The 17,119-nt window shown below is 54.5% G+C and overlaps 5 protein-coding genes and 1 non-coding gene across 6 annotated transcripts; 2 read left to right on the forward strand and 4 right to left on the reverse strand.

Moving 5' to 3' along the window:
- Positions 1-23: 23 nt before the first annotated feature.
- Positions 24-1,106, reverse strand: P170DRAFT_35635 (Zn(II)2Cys6 transcription factor domain-containing protein). Its single transcript, XM_024844144.1, has 4 exons — positions 999-1,106; positions 926-939; positions 806-868; positions 24-750 (listed from the first exon to the last, which is right to left on the reverse strand). Exons 1-4 carry the CDS (start codon positions 1,071-1,073, stop codon positions 114-116), a joined length of 789 nt encoding a protein of 262 aa, XP_024710512.1. The 5' UTR covers positions 1,074-1,106; the 3' UTR covers positions 24-113.
- Positions 1,107-2,243: 1,137 nt separating this feature from the next.
- On the forward strand, positions 2,244-4,101 carry P170DRAFT_344426 (thiamine pyrophosphate-binding protein; the record flags this gene model as incomplete). The annotated part of the gene is made up of 2 exons (XM_024843459.1): positions 2,244-2,325; positions 2,381-4,101. The coding sequence occupies 2 exons, from the start codon at positions 2,244-2,246 to the stop codon at positions 4,099-4,101; spliced, it is 1,803 nt and encodes a 600-aa protein (XP_024710513.1).
- A 474-nt stretch (positions 4,102-4,575) lies between these two features.
- P170DRAFT_443071 (transcription factor domain-containing protein) lies at positions 4,576-8,802 on the forward strand (the record flags this gene model as incomplete). Its single annotated transcript, XM_024850505.1, has 4 exons — positions 4,576-4,825; positions 4,884-5,685; positions 6,454-8,097; positions 8,205-8,802. The coding sequence occupies 4 exons, from the start codon at positions 4,576-4,578 to the stop codon at positions 8,800-8,802; spliced, it is 3,294 nt and encodes a 1,097-aa protein (XP_024710514.1).
- Positions 6,155-6,266, reverse strand: P170DRAFT_t23. The gene has a single exon. It is a non-coding gene; the product is annotated as a tRNA-Leu (tRNA).
- Positions 8,803-9,267: 465 nt separating the features above from the next.
- Positions 9,268-12,339, reverse strand: pab1 (polyadenylate-binding protein). Its single transcript, XM_024848330.1, has 4 exons — positions 12,127-12,339; positions 10,369-11,915; positions 9,667-10,313; positions 9,268-9,585 (listed from the first exon to the last, which is right to left on the reverse strand). Exons 2-4 carry the CDS (start codon positions 11,866-11,868, stop codon positions 9,429-9,431), a joined length of 2,304 nt encoding a protein of 767 aa, XP_024710515.1. The 5' UTR covers positions 11,869-11,915; positions 12,127-12,339; the 3' UTR covers positions 9,268-9,428.
- Positions 12,340-12,893: 554 nt separating this feature from the next.
- P170DRAFT_399198 (HECT-type E3 ubiquitin-protein ligase) lies at positions 12,894-16,940 on the reverse strand. Its single transcript, XM_024846271.1, has 2 exons — positions 13,782-16,940; positions 12,894-13,706 (listed from the first exon to the last, which is right to left on the reverse strand). Exons 1-2 carry the CDS (start codon positions 16,794-16,796, stop codon positions 13,035-13,037), a joined length of 3,687 nt encoding a protein of 1,228 aa, XP_024710516.1. The 5' UTR covers positions 16,797-16,940; the 3' UTR covers positions 12,894-13,034.
- Positions 16,941-17,119: the final 179 nt, after the last annotated feature.

Here is a 17,119-nt window from a genome sequence, read left to right on the forward strand (position 1 = left end):
CGTGACTGTACATATGGCCTGTATTCTTTGGCGTCTGGGCGTGAATTCCAGTTCATGGTTTTCCAAGGATCATTTGCCTTTGAGTATCCAAACTAGACGCCGCAGTATGCCCCCTACCAAAGGAACTGCTCCTGGAACTTGAACGACGGCGCTTCACTCCACTGGCTTGGTTCACGCGGCGTATCGGAGGCAGAAAATTGTTCGTGAGTCTTTAGGAGGGACCCATTTTGCTGAAAAACAGGGGTGGTAGGTTGACTTGATTCTCCGTTGCCTCTTTGCCCTGTCGGGAGGGTCGGAGGCATATTCCAGGCCGGTCGGGGAGTGTTGTGTGTACCTGTAAGAAAAGATCTTTGACGTGGATTCGAAATGGACTCTGGAATAAATATACCTCTTCGAATATTTAGACCAGAAGTTGTTTTCGGACTGCTCATATCGGACGGTGCGACCGTGGCACGGTTATCAGCCGTTCTTGACCTCGAGTTCTGCTCCCCGTTGCTTGACTCCGTCGGTCCATTGTCATGATTGTCATATTGCCATCTTCGTATGTTGTCTGCCGTATCTAAAGGGAACTCCTTCCAGTACTCTGTTCCCTTTTTCTCCTGTCGGGGAGATGGCAAGTAATTCGATTGATCTCGCTCGGAGACGCTCAGGAATTGCTCATCGGAAATCCGAGATAATACCATTAACAGCGCATTCTCTGTCTCGTGCAACCTGTGCTCCAGCACTTCGATGTACCCTTTTGCAGGTCCACTGGCAATTCATCAACTTTTTACATTTACCACGTCGAGGACCGGCCAGTACTAACCGCTTGAGCTGCTCAGGCCAGTCACACCTCCGATTGTGCTGAGAGCATTGCGTGCACACAGGCCTTGAGAATTGAGAAGTTAATTCCAGCAACCAGGCTTTCATTCAGTCCAGGAGTCACCTTTTCCCACTACACTAGACGGAGAATGCATAAGTATATACGCTTCTGTGTGTTGGCTCGTGCGATCCCTTACCTTCTGCTTCCGCGTACGACAAGAGTTGCAGGCTATCGTGATACGAGATGGTCTGGGGGTCTTAGAAGGAGACATTGGTATTCAATTGGAATATTTGACGCACATGAGATCGCTCTGTGGGGGTTGCGCAGATGAAGACGTGCCATCGAAAGGGAAACCGTTTTGTCTCCTCCGCGGCTGAAAGTTCAACCGATGCTTTTTTGGCCTCAGGCATGAACACGGTCTGGTCGCGATTCCTCCATCGTCCTCCATCTCGTCCTCCATCTCGTCCTCCATCTCGTCCTCCATCTCGTCCTCCATCTCGTCCTCCATCTCGTCCTCCATCTCATCCTCATCCATCCATCATTCATCCTCCCTTCTCCATCCGCCATCATCTATCAATCATATTCGTAAGATGGCAAGTCACCTGTTTTATCTTGATCAGCTTCACATCCCATAGCCAATTCTTTCAGAAGCCATTGACATCACTTGTTTATCCCCTCAACCCCTCCAGCATCACGGATTTTCAAGCCGAATGCTGTTACCATGCATGGCAGTCGATGTGCCAAACCCCGCAGACGACCAAAAAGCGGAAACGTAAGTCGCTGCAATGATATACCACCGATACATAGATACAACGGAGTGGGCATCATTGGCTCATCGTGGTCATCTTCGGTTCCCCCGTCTGGTTCCTCTTCGGGAATGACCCATTAAGCCGGTGAAAGGCTTCAAATGCCGGGCCGTGAAACGGCTGTTGAAATTCATGTTCCCTTCGGCGAGATACCTGGCTTTCGGGGAAGAACCTGCCGACCTGCGTTGCTGGAGATGTTGCGAGGGCGTGGATCTCCTCTGTCAACAAATATCCGCGCGAGTCCTTCTCATTTGCGAAGTCTTTCTTATTTTAGAACCTGTATCCCTTTCGGGTAAGTACCCGCCAAAAGCCTGCTTCAAACTCTGGAAAAAGACACCTTTCCGCAGCCCGCAAGCATCATTGACACTGGTCCCTGGCTGAACTTGCGTCAGAAAGTTAAATTCAAGTCATGGTGGCTTGATGCGACTGCGGTGCTGCTTGGAGGTTGCCTCCGGGACATGTACCTTGGGCCGGAAGATACAATTCAACAGTACCTTCCCCCATGCAGGTTTCGAGACGGATGGTATCATTCTAATGACTTCACTGCCGGGAGGAGACTCTTTTGGGTCGCTCGACATAAAAGCAATGGGGCATCCTGTCTATGCACATTGAGGGTCACACAACTTTTGTTGAATATGGATACTCGCAAGCTCATCGGTCTAACAGGAGGGGAAATAGTCCGGGAAATCGTTGCCAAGTACGGAACTCATCATGTTTGTACGGAATCAGTTCCCCTTAGCATGACAGGCTACATCTCACTGTGTCTATCTAGTCGGATACCCAGGAGGCGCTGCCCTGCCCCTGTTCGACGCCATATTCAAGAGTTCCATCTTCCGCTTCATCCTTGCCCACCATGAGCAAGGAGCGGGCCACATGGCCGAGGGGTACGCCCGTGCTAGCGGGAAACCAGGCGTCGTTGTGGTCACTTCGGGGCCAGGAACCTCCAACATGGTGACTCCCATGCTGGATGCCCTTCTGGACGGAACCCCGATGGTCGTAATATGCGGCCAAGTATCAACAGCCGCCCAGGGCACGCATGCCTTCCAGGAGATAGACGTTGAGGCGATAGCTAAACCATGCACGAAATGGTGCACCTGCGTGCGCAGCATCAGCGATCTCCCGGACTGCCTGGAGTTGGCATTTCATCATGCCATGGACGGGCGCTCCGGTCCAGTCCTCGTTGCGGTTCCTAAGGATATCGGACTCGCCACCTTTGACGCCCTTGCATTTGAAGAGTCTTTGAAAAGTTCATATAATGCTCGTGAAAACAGTGACCCGCAAGAGTCTAGTCTCGCTCCGGCGCACAATACAGATACCCTTTACGACCAGATCGACCGTGTTGCGAACGAGATAAACCATTCCCAGCGCCCTGTCATCTGCGCGGGAAACGGGGCTCACAGCGAACACGGCGCTTTGTTCTTGTCAAAAGTGGCCGAAAAGGCTCAAATCCCGGTCGCTACCACCCTCCTGGGACTCGGCAGCTTTGATGAGATCCGAGACAAGTCTTTACACCTGATTGGCACATATGGGTCACCGTACGGCAACTATGCCATCCAGAACGCCGACTTGATCATTGCGATCGGCGCCCGTCTAGACGAGCGTGCGGTGGGTAATGCTGCTGGATATGCCCCTAGGGCTCGAGAAACCGAGTCGGGACAAGGCCGTGGGATCATCCACTTTGACATAACACCCGACACGGTGGGCAAGGTCATCAAGCCGACCGAAGTGGTGGTTGGAGATTTATCCCAAACCTTGCCTATTCTGCTTGCGCGTCTTTCCGGGCATAAAGGTCGATCGAGCTGGTTGGATCAAATTCAAGAGTGGAAGAGGCAGCATGCGTTCAAGATTTTTTATAGTGACTCATACACCGGCTCCTGTCGCTGTCTCCCTCAGCATGTAGTGAGGGAGTTGAACCAACAGACCGCACTGTTCAAACACCGTACGACCATCACAACGGGGGTTGGGCAGCACCAAATGTGGGCAACGAGGTTCTATCGCTGGAGATACCCCCGGTCCCTCATCACGTCCGGCAGCCTCGCCACGATGGGATTCGGGGTCCCTGCTGCCATTGGAGCACAACTTGCTCGGCCAGACCATCAAGTCATTGATTTGGACGGTGACGCTTGCTTCAACATGACCATGGAGGAACTTCTCACCGCTTCCCAGAATCAGATTCCAATCAAAGTAATCATCTTCAACAACGATCAGCAAGGGATGATAAGGCAAATGCAACAATCCGACTATGGTGGCCGAGTGTGTCACGTCCGCCAAGGAAATCCTGATATCGTGAAGCTCAGTCGGAGTATGGGCTGTCAGTCTCGACGCTGTGGCTGCCTATACGAACTTCCAGGTTGCATCCAGTGGCTTCTCAGATGTCCGGGACCCGCAGTCCTAGATATCCTAACAGATGATACTGAGATGATCCCTTTCGTGCCAAATGGACAACCATTGGACCGAATGCTTCTGGAGCCGACTCGAGCAACTGGGTCATAAAACTGAAGGGTAGAAGGTTTTCACCTTCCATTGTTGGGGGGTCATAAATTTTTTATCGTACTGCTTATATTGTATACCCGAGCAAGAATCGCTTCTTGAAATGTTATTGTTCTTTTTCTGCATGGAATTTCAGATGGCAGGGTGGTACTTTGGTTGGGGCCTATCCTGGTCAGTATGACTACTGCGACGACGAGGACGCGGAGGGCGGCACCACCGTTCAATTCGCCAGTGGCCGCGAAACTAGAAGAGAAAATCAAGCTGGCCTTGGGATTTTTGGTCTTGCAGCTGCATGCGCAAGGAGGAGATGACAAGGCCTGACCAGAGTCTTCGGATGAACCTTCAGGCAGAATTCCCACCCCCCGGAGCAACATCCCCTCTTTCCCCGCTGAAGCTATATATTGGCCATGATCCTGGCTTCAGATGTCACTCTGGATTCCAGGCATCCTCAGGGTTCATGTTCTGTTTCCTGCCACAATGACCGCCTCAGTACCCTCCTACCGCATCGCTTCTATCCCCGGGGACGGCATTGGCACCGAAGTTGTCGCCGCTACTATCCAGGTCATCCAAAAGCTAGCCCAGACACTGGGAACCTTCCAAATTGATTTCACGCACCTTCCCTGGGGCACCGAATACTACAAGAAGCATGGTCGCTACGTGTCGGAAGGCCATCTCGACACTTTGCGGCAGTTCGACGCCACGCTATTCGGTTCCGTGGGCGACCCCGGTACATACAGCCAACCCCCATCCATAGATCTACCGCCTTGCTGACGACTCTCCTGCAGATGTCCCCGATCACATCTCCCTCTGGGGTCTCCTCCTAGTCATCCGCGGACCCCTGCAGCTCTACGCCAACGTGCGCCCCGTGCGCACTTTCCCAGGCACCAAATGCCCGCTGACGACGGTCAAGGACGGTATCGACTGGGTGCTTGTGCGCGAGAACTCGGAAGGCGAGTACTCGGGGCAGGGCGGTCGCAGCCATGTCGATCAGCCATGGGAAGCGGCCACGGAGGTGGCGATGTTCACGCGCGTGGGCATCGAACGGATCATGCGGTTCGCCTTCGAGACGGCGCAGTCGCGGCCGCGCAAGCTCCTGACGGTGGTCACGAAGAGCAACTCGATGCGCAACGGCATGGTGCTCTGGGACAAGGTGGCCGCCGAGGTGGCGCAGGATTTCCCCGACGTCACCTGGGACAAGATGCTGGTGGACGCGATGACGATCCGCATGGTCTCGCAGCCGCATTCCGTGGATACCATCGTCGGCACGAACCTGCACATGGACATCCTGTCGGATCTGGCAGCGGCGCTGGCGGGCTCGATCGGCGTGGCGCCGTCGAGTAATCTCGACCCGACGAGGAAGAGCCCGTCGCTGTTTGAGCCGGTGCATGGCAGTGCCTTCGACATCACCGGCAAGGGCGTGGCGAATCCGGTCGCCACGTTTTGGTCGGCGGCGGAGATGCTCTCGTGGCTGGGGGAGAAGGAGGCCGCGAAGACATTTATGGACTGTGTGGAAAGGGTGTGTGCCGCCGGGGTTCTGACGAGGGATTTGGGAGGAAGTGCCAATACGCAGGACGTAGTGGACGCCGTGTGCGCGGAAATTAAGGGTTTGACCAGGGCATGATGGAGAGGTTTGCGCGTATGTACTTGGTTGTTTAGGGCAGGTAGCAGCATCATATTCGTGTGGGGTTGTTTTTTCATATCGAGACTGCTATATTTAATGTGGATGTGAATCTCTCTGCGTGTTTGGTCTTCTGCCTTCCTTTTTATTTATTTCTTTTTTTAATCCGCTGCTCCTCGTGAGTGTCAGTAAACTGTATGGGTTCGTACGCAAAGGGTCACGGGAATATGTAATCAGACAGCGAAAGTGAGAAAAGGCCTCGATATGCCCAGCATTCTTGAGACCACGAGAATGAAAGATCCATTGTCTATTTAAAAACACACCCAGTAAAAGCGAGGGAGACAAAGAATTGAATCAACACGAAAAGAAAAAAAAAAGAAAAAAAAAAAGAAAAAGAAAAAACCAACACCAGTAAAACTGGGCCGAGGCAAAAAGAAATGACAAGAGTGGGATTCGAACCCACGCCATCGTGAGATGAGTAGGAAACTCGAGGAGTTGTGAATTAAGGTGAACCTTAACCTACCGCCTTGGACCGCTCGGCCATCTTGCCAATTGATGAAGAAAGGTTCTCTAATTTGACACCATGACCCTGGTTGTCAAGTGAAATCCACTGACGTCCAACTTTTCCCTCGTCGACTTTCCGTCTTCGACTTTCCATCTTCATTCGTTTCCCTTCCTTCTCCCTGGCAAATCCAACAATGCCCTCTCCTTTCCCCCCCAACTCCTCCTCGTGAGAGGCATCATGTACCGACCACCATGGAGCCTTCTGATCTCACATCGGGCCCCTCCGAGATTGGTTCCCTGACGGCCCAGTCCAACGACGAGAGTCAGTTCGTCGGCAGCTCCAGCGGTGTTTTCTTCATCAAGACCGTTCGACAGGCCTTCTCGCAGAATCTAGATGGTCCCGCCGGTGCTTCGTCTGCCCAGGACTTTCCCCAGCCAGAAGACACTCTTCTTGGCAGTGATGGCTCGCCGCGTGACAGGCGTTCGGCCCCGGCTTCCGCCAAAGCGTCGCCCTCGGTGATGGAATCCCAGTCGTCCCTAAGTCAGTGGGAGTATGACCCTACCGTGGCGGCGGTTCTGGGGAATGCTCCGCCGCTGGATACAGCCCGCCAGCTGATGATGGTGTATTTCAAAGTCTGGCACCCGTTGTTTCCTTTTCTTCATGGCCCGACTTTCCTACAGGCCATGGAGTTGCTCTATTCCAATGCGGGCCAGAGCATTGCCCAATCACCCGCCTCGGCCCATCGGAGTGCCTGCTGGACTACCATCTTTCAATGCGTCTTCAACCTAGCTAGTCACCTGCGTCCGGATCTCCAATTTCCTGCGGGATCTCGGATCGGCTCCCCTAGTAGCATGCACGCCTTGCTGGGCACGCTGACGGGTAGAAATGATCTCCCATCTCTGCAGGCGCTGCTCGCCTCGCAACTGTATCTCGTGGCCAAGATGTCATTGCGCACTGCGTCTACCGTAGGCGGTTGCATGCTGCGGTCCATGCTGCATGCAGGTCTCCACCGCTGTCCGTTCCGATACAAGGAACTCTCCTCGCATGACCGCCAGCTGCGCAAGAGGATCTTCTGGTCGGCATACGCCATTGACCGCTATCTCAGCCAGGCCCTCGGCTTACCGCTGGGGATCCAGGACTCGGACATCGATGTCTGCGCTCCGGGGGCCCATGAAATCCACATTCCCGGGGCCTATAATCGGGAATGGCCCTTCTTTTTGCCCCCTATGGCTCCTGCGCCAGAACGTCATCCGACAGCAGACAGTGCGTCAAGCTCACACGCCGAGAACCCCAACCTCAACGGACTCCATCATGCCAATGACACAACCGGGACCATGTCGCCTACGTGGTGTCCAAATTTGGATTTGGACTCCGAGGCTCGACAAAGCAAGCGAGAAATCGCCTTCGCCAGCTACGTCGAATCCGGCAAACTGACCGGTCAAGCACTGGAACTCTTCCACAAATCCATCCTTGTGCGCTCCGTCCGGCGCAGCTCCGTGCTCTTCCTCGTCACCGACGTGCACAAATGGTGGAACAGCCTCTCCACTGACCTACAAGGAATCCCAACGCCGTCACTACCGTCAATGACCACGGAAACTCCTTTCAACTTCGGCCCCTTTTTCACCGTCCTCTACCAACATCTCATCCTCCTGATTCACCGCCCCTCGCTCTCCCTCAGCCCCTCAACCCCAGAGTTCGCCTCTGGCCTACAGACCTGCATTGGCGCCGCCAGGGAGATTCTCTCCGCGCTCAAGGCGCAGGTCGAGGCTGGGCAGGCCCTCTTCTGGCCTGGATTCCTGTCTGCCGCTTGGATGGCCGGTCTAGTACTTGCTTTTGCGTGTCAGCTACGCCAGTATGTTCTGGCTAAGGGTTCGAGGTTGGTATTCTATTCTCCCCCCCAATGTACCTTTATCGTCTCAAGCCCAACTAGCCACCGCCTTGCCCAATTGACCAAGCCTGACTGACATAACATACCCAACCCAGAGAAATATCCAAATGCCTCGACTTCCTCCACCTGATGTCCACACAATGGGAGACGGCAAAACACTGCCACCGCGCGCTCTCCCTGCTGGCCCACAATATCCACCACCACCAGGTCACATCTGCATCCGCATCCTCAACTCCCACCAGAACACCATCGCTGCGTAGAGACCCACATGCGCAAGCAAGCAATATCCACGGGCGAGAAAGACCGAGCCAAACCACGGACACCTCGGACCCCCCGGACCCCGAGAGCCGCAAACGAAGACGTTATGAATCCACCACCACTGACCCGGTATTCCATGGCCATGGCCATGCTCCTGCAAATACCCACAACAGCCATAACCCACCGGATGAAATCGGAACATCCGTACCCGTATCTGACATGCCGCCCGTGGCGGAGAATCAGCACAGTGGCGAGGGGGCGGATTCGTACGGCACCGGGCAAGACCCGGATCCGGATTACGAGGATCGCTTGTTCTTCCCCGACGTGTCGGCAACCTCGATGATGGATTTCGATCTGAATATGGCGGATTTGCTGCAGGGAGCGAATTTCGATAACTTGGTGGATATGTTTGGGCAGCAGTATCCTAGTTTCTAAGCCTGACTGTTTTTTTTTTTTTTTTTTTTTTTTTTTTTATGTAAAACACACCATATATGCATGCTACGGTCTACAAAGAAAAGCTCAAGATCCCGTGAGGAAGTCATAAGTCTATATTACACTCGTGTCAGATAAGCAACGGACGAGAGTAGGTCGAGTAGCGGGATAGGAAGAGAAAAGACGTCACAACTTCCCCCCTCTCGTGACATAAAACCAGGAAAGGAAAAAAAAGAAAAAAAAAGTAGAAAGCATCATGACATCCGAGTAGCATTTTCTCCGATCCCAATGGTTCACTGATTCTCCATTGAATTTTTTCTTCTCCACATACACGTGAAGTGTAAACAAAGACAGAAAAAGGAGACCCAGAAAACCGAGTGTCGCTCACAAGATTCAAGTAAGTGACACCGCTAAAACAAAAATAAGAATAACTTTTGGAAACCGAGGGATATCAGGACCAGAAGGAAAGAAAGCAATAGGAGAGAGAGATAGGAGGGAGGTAAGAGAGGAAATAAGAGAAAAATCGTTAATTCGATCCATGGGAAAGTAGGTCATCATCAAAAAAAAGTGAATCAAAAAACTCCTGGGCAGATTCAAATCTACCGTGCATCGGGCATGAGACCCATCGTTTACGACTTGTTTTCTTCGGTCGAGGTCTCCTTGGCAGCCTCCTTGGGTTTGGCGGCCTCGCCGGTCTGCTCACCCTCGCCCTTGTTCTTCATGTACTCGTCATAGACGCTCAAGGCCTCGTCGACCTTGGCGCGCAGAGCCTCCTCGTCCTCAAGCCTGGAAAGGAACAGCATTGTCAGCACGGGTCCTACTGACGGAAACCAAAGGAGGAAGGGGGAAGGGGACAAAGAAACTTACAGGCTAAGCAGCTCAGTGTTATCCATCTCCAAAAGCATACCAGTAATCTTACCAGCAAGCTCGGGTTGCTGAGCCTGGATCTTGGGGTAGAGAGCCTCACCCAGCATCTGCTTCTGCTGGGCAGGGGGAGCGGAGGAGAGGGTCTGGCTGTTGACACCACTGGCAGCGGCTTCCTCGCCACGGCCAGCGGCGGGCTGAGAGGCGTTCTGTCCGCGACCACCCTGGCCAGGGCGACCGCCCATCTGACCCTGCTGAAGGGGCACACCGCCACGACCCTGGCCGTAACCGGGACCGCGCATACCCTGGCCCATAGGCATGCCAGGAACCTGGCCGCGGCCACCACCGCCACGTCCGAACTGAACCTGAGCCATAGCCTGAGGGTAGCCCATGCCGTTAGGCAGGCCACCGGGGCCCTGCATACCCATGGGGATACCCTGAGCGAAGTTGGGAGGCATCTGCTGGTTGGGACCCATGCCGCGTCCACCCTGCTGGCCGGGGAAAGGACCGGGGTACTGACCGGGGCGTCCACCGGGGATGCCGGCCATCACCATACCGGGCTGGGGAGGGAAGGCCAAACCACCACGCTGGCCACCGGCGGGGATGAAGCCCTGCTGGCCGGGACCGTAGAAAACGGCGGGCTGCATGTACTGCGAATGATGGTTAGTAGACGGTCGACAGCAAAATCCACGAACAAAAACTTACAGGCTGGGGCATGCCAGCGGCAGCAGCAGCCTGCTGCTGTCTGATGGTGTTGCGGGCCTGGATGCTAGCCTCGAGCTGGCTGCGACGAACATCCTTACGCTGAGCCAGAGCGACGTAGAGGGGCTTGCCGTTCACCATGCGCTGGTTCATCTCAGTGACAGCCTTGGAGGCCTCGTCGGGGCTGCTGAAGCAAACGAAACCAAAGCCCTTGCTCTTTCCAAGCAGCTTCTTGTCACCCTTCTCGGACTTCTTCTCCTTGTCGCTGTCCTCGGCGGACTCAGCGGGCTTCTCCTCGGCGGGCTTCTCGGCCTCGGCGGACTCGGTCTTCTCGTTCTCCTTGTTGGAGTCCTTCTCTTTCTCGGAATCGGGGGAAGAGGTGCGCTCGGGGTTAGTGTCGCGCATGATCTTGGCGGAGGTGATGGTGCCGTAGGGAGTGAACAGCTCGCGCAGCTTCTCGTCGTCGACATCGTCCGTGAGGTTCTTCACGTACAGGTTGACACCCTGGTACTTGGAAGCCTTCTCCAGACGGGCGGCCTCGTACTGCTTGCGCAGCTCCTCCTCACGCTCGTGCTTCTTCTGGGCACGGCCCACGTACAGCTTCTGGCTGCGGACATCCTTGTCATTCATCTCTTCGACGGCGGCCTGCGCGCTTTCGTGGGTGGAGAAGTTGACAAAACCGAAGCCACGGCTCTTGCCCTCCTGGTCCCGGCTCAGGGTGGCCGAGGTGATCTCACCGTACTTCTCGAAGAGCTTGCGGAACTCGTCGTCGGTGACCTCGGGGTCAACGTTCTTGATGTAAACGTTGGTGAAGTTGGCCTTCATCTCCTCGAACTTGCTCTGGCGATCCTTCTTGGAGATGTGGTGGCCGACGAAGACCTTCTTGTCGTTCAGAAGCATGCCGTTGACGTGCTTGATGGCGTTGTTGGCAGCCTCGGCAGTCTCGTAGTGCACGAAACCGTAACCCTTGGAGTTGCCGAACTCATCCTGAGCGACCTTGCAGCTGAGAATGTTGCCGAAGGCGGCGAAGGTGTCGTGGAGAGCCTTGTTGTCGATGGCGTTGTCCAGGTTCTTGATGAAGACGTTGCCCTGGCCAGTCTTACGCAGAGCGGGGTCACGCTGGGACCACATGATACGGCAGGGCTTGCCCTTGATGAGGGTGTAGTTCAGGTCCTCCAGAGCACGCTCACCGTCGGCGGTGTTGTTGTAGTTAACGTAGGCGTATCCCAGAGAGCGTCTGGTGACGGCGTCACGGCAGACACGGATGGAAGCGACCTGGCCAATGGACGAGAAAAGTTCGTAGAGCATGGCCTCGGTCACGGAGGGGTCGAGTTCTCCGACATAGAGGGAAGCCGAGTGAGGCTGGGAGGTGCTGGGGGCGGAAGAGGAGTTCTCAACCGCGGTGACCTCGGCGGCATTGGGCGCAGCAGGGGTGGTGCTGGTCTCAGGAGTGCCGTTGACAGCGTTGTCGGCGACGGGGGTGGTGGCAGCCTCGGCAGACATTTTGATGGTTTAGGAGTTTCTTTGGGTTTTTTGAAGTTTTATTGAGTCTGTTACAAGGCAGGGTGAGATTAGCACGAGGTTTCAATCTTTGCAGTGTGGGATAGATAGGCTCTCGATAACAGAAAAAAAAAAAAGCGGGTCAAGACAAGGCCTCTTGATGGAGAGATTCAGAAGTTTTCGCTGAACTTCCAAATTCCGATCAAGATCAACACAGTGAAACCCCGGGAGAGAAACGGGAAGCCCAGGTCACCAACGCACTTCGGTGTAGAAAGTTCAAGTAGTGAAGATGGGCGCTGTCTCAACGGTCCCACGACCACGAACACACAAAGTGGGCCAAAGAAAAGAAAAAAAGGGCAACAGAAAGTGAATACAGCGCGACGGACTTGCGACTCTAAATCCCACCGTGAATACGATGGTACAAGCGAATCCAGAAAGAATCCGGCGCAGCGAGGACAGACGATCACTGGAGATGGGATGGCAGAGAAAAGGCGGGCAGTGAGAGAAAGGAAAACGGTAGGGATCGCACACACACAAGCGGGAAAGGGTCAAATCAAGTATGGCGACTTGGCTTGACAACGTTTCTTTTTCTGGATTTTCCGGGTTTTTTTTGGATATTTTTTTCGATAATTTTCGAAAAAAGGAGGATGTAGAAAAGGAAGAGGAAGAAGAAAGGATGTGCTGGAGAGGCAGCAGAGAGGGTTTTGAGGGGGAAGAAAGAAGGAAAGAAGAAAGGAAGAGAAAAGAAAAGAGAAAATTCCGTTTTTTTTTTTTTTTTTTTTTTTTTTTCTGGAAAAGTCAAAGGAATTTCACTTTTTCTTTTTTCTTTTGGGTCAGTCTCTTTGATTTTTCGCGCGTGCTGATTGGTGGGCAGTGCCACGCCAGGCCCGAACAGGCCTAGCGCCGCTGGTAGCGCCCAGGGCTCCTGCTTCTTTAGCGGCAAATCACGGGATGCAGTCATGTGTATTGAGTCGACGCTGCTGAGGGACTCTTAAAGCTGATCGTGATTCTATTCACATTCAATGATTCAAGTTACAGACAGACAGACACCTCCCCAAATGGCGCCTCGGCTATGCACTTCGGAGGGTTCGCCTCATTCTAAAATCAAAATCCCTTGCATTCCCTCCAGTTCTATGTGCCATCCATGTCCCCCTCCCACCCGCTCAGTTTCAACTCAAATCAAATCCCGCCCCCGAGTTGACCGCGTAGAGAAGCTTCTCCCGCAGTGTGATGGCGCTGCTATAACGAGGGAGCTTGAGAAGGTTTACACACGTACTCGTACTGGGCAGTCGTTCCTGATCCTCGCTGGAGTCGCGGATGCTGAACCGCGGGTTGAGATGTCCGAATCCTAGCAACGGGGCCCGAGGCGTGGACGTCACGAAGCGTAGCACTTTCTGCCGTTCCTCGTTGGTCATCTTCTCCATGACCTCCCAGAACAGTTTGACCGTCGGGTGCTCTTCTTTATCGTCGCCGATGGTGTATACCCCGCCGTACAGCGTGTGGCGTCGGAGGTCCGAGACGTCGATGTCCCCCGACTCGCCGCTAACCAGCGTCTGTAGTTCCGACTGGTTGAACATGGATAGCCACGAGGGCTGGATGACCTGGCCCAGACCTTGAAGGAAGGCATTGGTTTGGAGAGCCGGTTGCACCTGAAGACGGTACCGGGCGATGTAGGAAATATACACGAGCCGGTTTTGATTCGTCACGGGAATATCGGATCCGTGGCTTTTCAGATCTCTCGTGATGGTGCGACTGGTCGAATCTGGCAGAGAAATTGTGTCGCTGACCGTGAAGTTCAGGGAGAAGTCTTCCACATCTCCGGGGTAGTTTTTCAATTGCAGCTAGATTTCAGAGGAAGGGTCAGTTCTTCGTTCCGTCTTGACCGGAAAGGGTGAATGATCTCGCGCCTCACTTACCAATCCCTGGTAAAGCCCCTGGTCCAAATCCTTCAGGTCGTTGAGATTGGCGCGGTAGGCTGTCTCCTTCTGTGCCGACCCCGTGCCGCCGGTCAGGGCCCATTTCAGGAGAAAGAATGACGCGAAATTGACATCAACCAAGATGCCCTCGTAGAGACACTTCCCGATGACCCGGCCCAGGAATTCATACCGTCGGAGCAGATCACGAACCTGATCACTCCATTCCGCGCTGTTTTCGATGAAGCCGGTGCGTCTCAGGAGCTCTCTGCGCTGCTCAACGGCGGCCGGGTTTGGGTAGAGCAGGTGCTGATCATTCTCTTCAAACAGCGTGAGTGCACTCGTGGATTTGAAAGCCTCGTTGGTTACGCTGGTGAGAAATTCTTTCGTTACGCCGCCGCCGTCGATTCCCGCCTCGGTCGTGTTGAACTTGTCGATGAACGTAATCTGGATCGGCTCCTTGAGACCCTCGCCTAACTCGTAAAACTGGTCAAAGGCGTCGTCAAACACGCGCTCGCGTCGGATGTTCGCATGATGCCGACCCAAGATATCCTGCACGGCAGGACGCCCGTCGATCATGCGGCCCATAGATGCTTGGGCCACGGACATGCGCCACGAATCCGGATCAATGAAGCCTTGTCGCCTACGCATTTGATCCCGAAAGATAAACTCTCGGAATATCTGAACTCGGGTGGCAAAAGGAATGAAGAAAGGCATGTTCCTCAGGATCTCCAGTCTCGGGGCTACGGCCTCCAGTTGCTTTCTCCGAGTAGCCTGCTGCTGGCGCCGTCGCAGGGCCTCAATCCGACGAGTTTGCTGGGCGCGACCGGTACCGATCAGTCCCGGGGAAGGCTCGTAGAGGGAGTCACCCATCAAGTCGTCCGGCTCATCCTCGTCATCCTCGTCCTGAAGCTGGTGTCTGTTCTCTTCTTCGGCAACGACGGCGGGGATGAATCCCTCCATGTCAAAGCGATTCGTCATCAGCCAATGCCCGTCGGGAAGGAATTTACGTCTCGAATCACGCTCATGAATCATTCTCAGTAGACCCGTGACTAGGCCCTTGAAATAATCAAGCGGAATGCCAGTCACTCCTGCCAGACCCTTCTCTTTGTTCTTCATTTCCAGATCCCGAACACTTGTGATGGAATCGGAGGGCGGAACTAAAGAGCTGAAGTAACTGCGAATACTGCCGGGTTCCTGGGTGGGTTCATGCTCATTCAAGTCCGCCGAGTTCCAATACAAAGTAAACGCCAGGTTCTTGAGAAACACCGTCATGTCCTTAATATCGTGGAGTGGGAGGGCACTCTCCTTGGTCCAGGACACGCGCGTGTTCGAAGAGGCAGTAAACGACGACTCGCTCGAAAAGAACTCCTCGTCGTCCATCACTTTGAGAACAAACGTATATAATTCGAGGAAGAGTAGAATGATAGTCCATTCCTCGTCTCTCTCATCCTGAGAAATGGCCGACAACCTAGCATCGGTCGAGTCCGCGGCAGGCTTCAACAGGGGCAAGACTTTTGTCGAGTCGTGGCTGATAGATGCAAATATCCTACTAGACCGAGATGCATGCCAGAAGTATTTGATGGCAGGGATTCGCGATCCCGAGAGACCCCCGACTTGGTCGCTCGAATTGGCGGACCCCAAGTATAGCCACATGCGGATATCGTCACCGCGACGGGGAAACACTCGCAGAAGGGTTAAAGCATACGTGGCCAGGATCTTGGCCTCCCGCGAAGCGTCCGACTGTACGTCAGCCAGATCCCCTTGGGATAGATGCGTAGACTGAAGCTGCGAAAGGAGGCCGGTGATGCTCGTCTGGTTGACAAGGCTGACAAGCTGGTCCTTGACAAATGGGTGCAATGGAGCTCTCTGGGGGGAATCATCAAGCTCGGAGGCATCTTCATTGTCCAATCGCCGCGAGATATGCACAGCCGTGGAATTCAGCAGTTCAGACACCACTCGAACAAAACCGGGTTCTGGGGCTTGAAGTCCGGCTTGGCCGCCCAGAGCATATCGGTGGAAGAAAATGAAGTGGGCAAGCAGCCAGAGGCGGGACTCTACATCGTCCGAGTCATGGGGCCGCTCTCTGAACTGCGACTGCAGAGGTCCCAGGGCGGACGTAAGCAGTTTGTAATTGATGTTGTTTGCCAGGTCATCCAGCGACTTGAGATGGGTCATCAGGTCGGGGATAGTCAGGTAGCTCCTGGCAAACCATTCATAGGCCGTGAGAGTCTCCGACGTGATCGGTCGCAACAGAGCCAGCACGCTTTGCACTAGATCCTCCGTAGACAGAGCGAACCTGCGGGAGATGCCCTCCACATTCTGGGTGAGGTGGGCCATGACAGTATAGTATCCTCGGGCGGATCGTGCCACTTCCTTGGGTATTAGGCCCGTGAGGAATCCCAACAGCTCCAGCAAAGGACGCATCGCAAACGCCGGCATCGTCGACGAGGGAGCGGCGTGGAGCATGCGCAGAGTCAGCTGTGCCAGACGCTTCAGCGGAGTCATCCATTCCCCCTCCGTGGCAATGGTCGGCAGTTCCTGCCATGTTTTCTGAAAGGGACCAGAAAACACCACCAGACGAGCGATATCACCGCTGTTCCACGGCTCCAGGAACTGAACCAGCAACCGCAACTGTGCCCAGCATTCTGCCGCCGTTCCGTATGCAATAGGGGGTGGCATGACACCATCCACACTCTTGGCCAGCTCGTCGAACGACGGAGCACCTGGAACCCTCCGCGCCTCAGCTGCATCCCACTCGGATCGCCATATCTCCCGCGTTATCTTCCTGCTCCGATAACCCCGCCATGTCCGCTGGACCACCCGACTAGCACCGAGTCGTTCTCTTTCCTGCTGCCTTAGGAGTCGCTCTTGCTGTGCGATGGCCAGAGTATTCTGCGGGCCGGGACCATGGGGGTTCTGGCGTCCGGGGGGAAATGCGGCGAATGGGTTGGTATTGCGAGCTCCGAGATTAACTTGCCGGGGACGGCGGGAGTTACCCGTGAATGATTGGAACATAGCTTTCGGTTCGATGCGCGGAGAGGATTCCGAAGTCGATGGAAGATCAAACCTTAATCAAAAAGGCACTTCTGCGAGGGGGAAGTAGGACGGCAGCGTCTCCATGCCGCAACGCAAAGATGGGGGACAAGCGTTGGGTGGACGAGGGAAGCTTTGGGGGGAGATTTGGGAGAGATTTGGGGCATGACGGGATGGAGTTGCTGGTCGGCGCACGCACCCGCCCCGACTGGCAGTTAGTGCCACGGCAACTCTTGGCCTAGAGAGTTATTGCCACGCACTAGACGCCACCGCCTGCGCCGATGAGGTGAGATTGAATACGCAGT

The sequence above is a fragment of the Aspergillus steynii genome (genome assembly GCF_002849105.1).
Source record: "Aspergillus steynii IBT 23096 chromosome Unknown P170scaffold_1, whole genome shotgun sequence".
Lineage (NCBI taxonomy): Eukaryota > Fungi > Ascomycota > Eurotiomycetes > Eurotiales > Aspergillaceae > Aspergillus > Aspergillus steynii.